A 6,987-nucleotide genomic window follows, 5' to 3' on the forward strand; every position below is an offset into this window, starting at 1 on the left:
ATACAGAGTAATTGTTCAAATTAAAATTAAAATAAAAAAAATTGGCCACTCATTTATTTTCGTTTCAAATTAATCGCTTGAAATAATCTTTATTTTTACGATAAATAACCTGTAATATGAAAGGAATAACTTTTTTCTTTTATGTAATTTACTCTCGGTAAATAATGTGTACTTAAGTAAATATGACGATCTAAATGGTGATGAAGTTACCCAGTTATATCACTCCATATAGGATATCAATGATGATCTTCTGGATTCTGACATTATGAATGTACAGAATAACATATTTGAGATTGCTGTAACACCTTTACGAAGTCGCCAAGTAATTTCAATGAACTTGAACATAACATAAGAATGTGTATGCAAAACGCGCCCTATTAATAACGAACATCAAAATTTTTCTGGTTACTTATCAGCACCAATATTTTTTAAAATTTTGTTGTTTAAAATCTATTTCCAAAACTTTATTTAATTCCTACATAAATCCTTTCATATTACATAAATACTTATATTTACTTATAATAACCCTTAGGTTATTACATGAATTTGAAGGAAATGTTATGTTTTAGGTTTCTTTGTTTGGTTGTGCTAAAATTGATAATGGAGAATAATGTCAAATAAAGTGCGTTTATTGTAAACTGTATTTCTGAATTCAATTGATTTCTGAATAGTAATTATGAGTTTGAAATTGTAATCAAGAATATCAGGCCAACGATAGTGCGGACAGATACCTTTTTTGAGGTTTCTGTAATTTCTTTAAGCAGTCATCAGAGTTCAATTGAGCATAACGTTTAGTTAGCTGTATCCTTTCGGTTAGATGAAGTTCAAGAAAATGTACTTACGGAAACTGCAGTAAAAGAAGTCCTGAGTGAGTATTACGACCTGATTTTTTATTGACTTTTTTCTGAAAATCGATTAACGTACAAAAGATAGGCAAATTGAATGCTATTAATTTCTTGCCTGCAATTAATTTCTATACGTCACATGATGTCATTAGTGACGTCACGTAAATACAATATGGCTGCTTATTTTCGGTTCTTCACTCAAACGAAGGGTTGGTGATTGTTGTTATTTAGTTAGTTATATCTTCTGACATTTATTAATTCATCTTTTTGTAAATTTAAATAAGGTAAGTGTAAACTAATCATTTCAGAACATAATGTTTAGCCATTGAAGAATAGTTTTTAAAAAAGTTCTGTTTTGTAATTTAATCCAGAAAATAATTAAGCTCTTTATAAAAGCAATGTTCAAGCGAAAAATATAAATTTTTAAATTACACTATTGAATAATTTTATTTACTTGAAAGCGTTGATAGTTTATAATATGAGCAACAGGTTAAGAGGTGTGTCCTTGTCCTTTCATGTCATTTTTTGTTTTTTGTTTGCTTTTTTGAAAGAGTTGAAATGCTATTAGGGTTTTTTTTTTTTTATGTTTTAACAGTATAACAGCCAAAATGGAAGGAACTGGAAATACAGGAGAGAGTTCAGGAGGAAAAACACAGAAGACTATAAATGAAACTCAAGCTCATGTTGATGAGGTAATGAATCATCTCTCACGATTTATAACAGTTTATTTAACTTACATTATAATATTTAATATTATTTTGTATTCTTGCTGCACATTATTAGTCAGTGGAAATTATGTTTCGTAAGTACTTATCCTAACAAACAATATGTAGCAAAATTTTATTTAAGCACAACAAAGTTTTTTCAGTGCTATTTATGTTTTCTTCTTAACTTACAGGTGGTCGGTATAATGAGGGTTAACATTGAGAAAGTTCTTGAAAGAGATCAGAGATTGTCAGACTTGGATGACAGAGCAGGTTATAGTACATTCTGACTACATTTTTTATCTTATAATGAAACCTAATGATTTTACTTCCGTAACTTAAGGCATTCATTTTTACTGCAATCCTGTATTTTTTTAAAAAAACGTTTTTTCTATTTATTTATTTTTTTTTAACATCGCTAGTTACTTCCTTAATAATGTTAACGTTATATAACTTGTTTTATTTTTTGTGACAAGTAGGTTTCACCATAGGACATTCTAATATAACTTTTTCTCGTTTTCCTCTTATTTTTTGTTCAATGTTATGCCCATTTATCAATTTCAATAATAATTTTAAATAATGGATACTCGTCGCATTTCTGGGAATTCTTGTTTAAATAGAAAGCGCGACACCATTTTTGTTGCGTACAATTCCACTAGAACAATGTTGATTATCCAGTTGGAGAACGAATAGCATTTTTTTTTTACTCTAGCTAAGAAGTAAAAAGGCATTGCACCGTTTTTAACTATTTACTTCAAGTTTTGGGGTGGCCAACTTAACTTAACCACATGTACGCTTCCCAGTGGTGTTCGTATTTAGTGCTGCATTTTACTGGTCTCGATCAACAATAGGTGAATTACTGTTCCTTAAATCGTCTAATTTGTTTACATCAAACATTTGAGCATCAATATTTGTTGGCATTAAAGAGTTTGTAGTTGTAAAGAGTGTATCCAAATGAATTTAATAGAATTTGTTGATCCAAAAAAATAAAGTTGAAGCTCATGCCCAATTACTATGCGTAAATTAGCAGTTTCTACACGTATAGGAGTTCTCTCCCTATGTAGATTATCAGTTCGTCCCAGACGAACAATTTTCTATTGCCGTGTTCAATTTTCCTGTTTTTGTATTTGGGCCTATTAACATGATTTCGGTTGAGTGGCGCAAAGACATGCTAGTTTAGGCCTTAGCCTTTTAGATTACCATCATAGCTAGCTTGCTATTTTATTACGATACATTGGATTCAACAGTCTAGAAACTATTTTTTATACACTTTTCCAACCTTTCCTTCTTTCTTAACAGATTTGTTTAGTCTCTTGTACTCTAGAACTAATTCAAGTTTTGTAACTTGAATTAAGTAATCAAGGTTGTGAATTAAGTAATTCAAAATGTTAATGTAATAAAAGTGTAATGTTTTTATCACTATTATTTAGCTTTTCGAGGATAAATCTTAAATAATTAGAAAACAATGAGACTCTCTTGAGTATTTATTGCTATATGTATTAATAATTGATGTTATTTGCACGAAGTTAGGGATTCAAAACAATATACAAACAGAATGAATAGAAACATGAATAGTTGAGCATTTTGTTTTAAAGCACACCTTATGTTGCAATTTTGCTCTTTACAAAGCTTCAATCGTAATTCAAGTATGAGCTTTTTTTCAGTTTAAGAAGAATTTGTTTCTGTTTAAAAAGCTTTTTTTTCATCTGATTTATCTAGTTCTTGTAATGTACAATGTGCTGGAAGACTATAATGTTCTTAATAACAAAAAAGTTAGTTATTGATAATTTTTCTTTAATTTTTTTTTCAGAGGCTTTGAATATGAGTGCATTGAAATTTGAACAACAAGCTGCAAAACTTAAAAGAAAAATGTGGTGGAGAAATGTTAAGGTGAGAATGCCAATTTTTTTTAAAAATCTTTTTGCAATTAGTTTAAGCAATAAATTATTAAAGCCCTATTGGGAATTCATCAAGGACCATACACACTAACTAACGGCCTGCAGAGATTTACAATTCTTTAATCACTGAACAATAAAGGCGGCTTAATTTTCAATTAAAACCATAAACTTTGAGATCTACAATACGAGTATATTCCAACCTCAGGCTCCAAAAGATTTTTCAGCGATTCACTTGAGTTTTCACATATATTTTAATCTTATAGAAAACTTATCAGCTGAACTCCTGTGACTAAAATCTTTAGTTACGAATTACTATAGACTCTAAAAGTAACAAATAGTCTTGATCTCTTTGTGAATGTTGTTTAAGGCTAAAATCTTGTTTGGCTATTATTAGAATTGAGTAAATTAATTTTATTTTTGTTTACAGTACTGGCTAGTTATCGGAGCAATTGTTGGTGTGCTATTGCTGATTATTATTGGTAATTTATCTTACTTAATTAATTAATATGTCTTTGAAATCTACATTACCTTCAGATAAATGTCTATAATTTTCAGTGTGGGTAGTATCAACAACTAGTGGAGGAGAAAGCAGTAATAGTAATTCTGGAAATACTGGAAATTAACACGTTATATTGATCAATAAAATATGCTTGGATTAATTTGGAGGAAGAACTGCAGAATGGTTGTTCACAATAATTTGTTTATTTCTATTCTTGTTTTATTTCCTTATAACATTTATTTTTCTATTAATTTGTAATTATAACATTGCAAAATTTTGTAGAAGCCTTATTTTTTTTTGCACTTCTGTTGAAAATATATTGGAAACTCATATCAACATTATTATTGTTTTATAAAAATTCCTTTAGATTAAATATATTTATGTAGATATATTGCTAAGAATTATTTTTAAGGTGGATTCAATAAATAAATATAATTTATTTTAAGTATAGTATTTCAAAACAAAAATTATGTTTTATAAAAATACATTTCTTATTGTTGTTTCATTACTAAATTTGAAATTGATTATATAACTGTTTTGCTATCCTTTTCCTAGATTGGTAAATATAATATTTTTCTTTAAATAATTTATTTTTAAGTAATTCTTTCTTCCTTTTCTTTGAATTGAGATAATAATTTTATACCTAGGTTTCTTTCCGTATAGTACACTCATTTTTTTAGTGGTGCTATAGCCACTGTTGGGTTCAGAACTATTTTCTTGTTATTCTTGTGAACTCTATCTGCTAAGTTAATATTTCGGGATACCCTTTTGCCTAAGACAATGGAGGGCGTTAGCAGAATCGTTCATTTAGATAACCTTGTATTTTACCGTCATTTTCTAAATGAAGGCTACTCTCTGTTTATTTTAGCTCTGGCCATAAAAACAAATAAAAGACACACACAAAAAAGAGATAGAAGAACTGGCAGCTAATTCCGTGTTTCTTTTGTATATTACCTTTCATGCTCCAAATGAAGGCTACCCTTTATGTTTGTTGTAACCCTGGTTATAAAGATTGTAGACCGAGACAGAAAAAGTAAAAATCTAGTCGAATCGGTAGCCCAATCGGGGATTATCCCTTGTGTTTTACGCTTCGATTTTGAAAAAGTTTTTTTTTTAGCCCTAGTTGACAGACATAAAAATTGTGGAAATATAGACGAACTATAAGCTATTTCAATGTTTTTCCCTTGAATTTTACCATTCATGTATGAAATGAAGGCAACCCTTCATGTTAGTTTTTGCCCTAGTTATCAAGGAAGCAGACACAGATAGAAAAGGTGGAAATCTAGATGAACTGGAAGCTAATTCGGTAGTTTTCAGCCGTATTTTACCTTCCAAATTCCAGATAAAGTCCACCCTTTAAGTTATTTTACCACTGACAGTAGAAGTAGGTGGCAGATACAGAAAAAGTGGAAATCAAGGCGAAATGGAAGACAATTCAATGTTTTCGCTAGTATTATACTCTTCATTTTCCAAATTAGGGCCACCCTTTATGTTTATTGTTGCCCTGGCCACAGAAGTAGATGGCCAAAACAGAAAAAGTGTAAATTTAGATGAACTTGAAGTAAATTACAGTATTTTTCCCTCGTATTTACCTTTCATATTCCAAAGAATGTCACCCATGTATGTTTATTAGAACCCCGTCTCAGTACGTATGTGGCAGAGAAACAAAAATTGGAAAAGTAATCAAACAGGAAGTCAGTTCAGTATTTATCTATATTATTTCACAATTCAAATACCAAAAAAAGGCTACGCTATATTTTGATTTTACATCTGGCCTTAGAAATAGGTGGCAGAAAAAGAAAACATCGACATCATAACATAATCATTTTAACTAAAAGACAATTCAAAGATATTCAGTTTGATTTTTCACTTAATTTTCCAAATAAACGCAACCCCCTTATGTTTATTTTACCCTGGCCATAAAAGTAGGTAACAAGAACTCCAAAAGTGGAAATCTAGACGAAGTGGAAGCCAATTCAGAATTTTTCCGTCGAATTTTACATTTCAAATTACCAATTAGGTCTACCCTTTATGCTATTTTTATCCCTGGCCTTAAAAGTTGATGGTCAAAACACAAATAGTGGAAATGTAATCAAAGTAGAAGCCAATTCGGTAAAAGTAAAAAAGTAAACTATTTTTTCAGGCGGGGCTTAACGTCCAACTACCAATTTAGGTGTCGTGGACGGAGGCAACTGGCAAACATACTTAAGTGTAAATTTCTTTTATTAACCATTAAATGAAATCCAAGGGAATCGAACCCAGTACCACAATACAAATTAGCTTCGCACCTCTAACCGCTCGGCTACCGTGGCGCCTCAATTCGGTATTTATCCGTCGTATATTACCTTTTAAATTCCAAACAATGTCTACCCTTTATGTAAAATTTTCCAAAGAATAAAACCAAATTCGGTATTTATCCGTTAAATTTTACTTTACATTTTCTAAAAGAGGTCAACCCGTTATGAAAACTTTATCTTTGGTCTTAAAACTAGACAACAGAGACAAAACAAGTAGAAATCTAGTCGAACTGGAACCCAATTCGGTATTTTTCCTGTGTATTTTACTTTACATTCTCCAAAAGGCCAAAGTTTATGTATACTTTTTTTTTATCATTAAAACAAGACCACAGAGTCAAAACATGTAGAAAACTGGACGAACTGGAACCCAATTCGGTATCTTTCCGGTGTATTTTACTTTACATTCTCCAAAAGAAGGCAACGCGTTATGTATACTTTATCTTTGGCATCAATACTAGATAACAGAGTCAAAACATGTAGAAACTGGACGAACTGGAACCCAATTCGGTATTTTTCCGGTGTATTTTACTTTACATTCTCCAAAAGAAGGCCACCGTTTATGTATATTTTATCTTTGGCATTAAAACTAGATAACTAAGACATCACATGACGGAATCACAGTTATAGCTATGAATTTATGTGTAAGGTATAAATGTATGTATATTCTATAAATTATTATATGTTACGTTATTAATAAATGTTACTTTAAATTATATTTCATTGTAACTGGGTGATTGCCCGTAT

General features: G+C 30.2%; 1 protein-coding gene across 4 annotated transcripts; it reads left to right on the forward strand.

Annotated features, from left to right (window-relative positions):
- The first annotated feature begins 627 nt into the window (after window positions 1-627).
- Window positions 628-4,532, forward strand: LOC141458340 (vesicle-associated membrane protein 3-like). 4 transcript variants are annotated; one of them, XM_074136196.1, is made up of 6 exons: window positions 628-868; window positions 1,441-1,537; window positions 1,744-1,822; window positions 3,360-3,439; window positions 3,875-3,926; window positions 4,003-4,532. In XM_074136196.1, exons 2-6 carry the CDS (start codon window positions 1,454-1,456, stop codon window positions 4,068-4,070), a joined length of 363 nt encoding a protein of 120 aa, XP_073992297.1. In that variant the 5' UTR covers window positions 628-868; window positions 1,441-1,453; the 3' UTR covers window positions 4,071-4,532. The 4 variants fall into 4 exon arrangements, with proteins under 4 accessions (XP_073992297.1, XP_073992299.1, XP_073992296.1 ...); XM_074136198.1 differs by lacking the exon at window positions 628-868 and adding an exon at window positions 970-1,129 and having other exon boundaries at window positions 3,982-4,532; XM_074136195.1 differs by lacking the exon at window positions 628-868 and adding an exon at window positions 970-1,129.
- Window positions 4,533-6,987: the final 2,455 nt, after the last annotated feature.

This window comes from Rhodnius prolixus, unplaced genomic scaffold (genome assembly GCF_049639745.1).
Source record: "Rhodnius prolixus isolate KJV_2025 unplaced genomic scaffold, Rpr scaffold_5, whole genome shotgun sequence".
Lineage (NCBI taxonomy): Eukaryota > Metazoa > Arthropoda > Insecta > Hemiptera > Reduviidae > Rhodnius > Rhodnius prolixus.

Bases quoted from the DNA above. Each gene is read 5' to 3' on its own strand.
- LOC141458340 (XM_074136196.1), top strand. From the start codon at position 1,454: ATGGAAGGAACTGGAAATACAGGAGAGAGTTCAGGAGGAAAAACACAG. The intron at 1,538-1,743 runs GTAATGAATCAT...CTTAACTTACAG, and splicing joins CTCAAGCTCATGTTGATGAG to GTGGTCGGTATAATGAGGGT. The intron at 1,823-3,359 runs GTTATAGTACAT...TTTTTTTTTCAG, and splicing joins AGACTTGGATGACAGAGCAG to AGGCTTTGAATATGAGTGCA.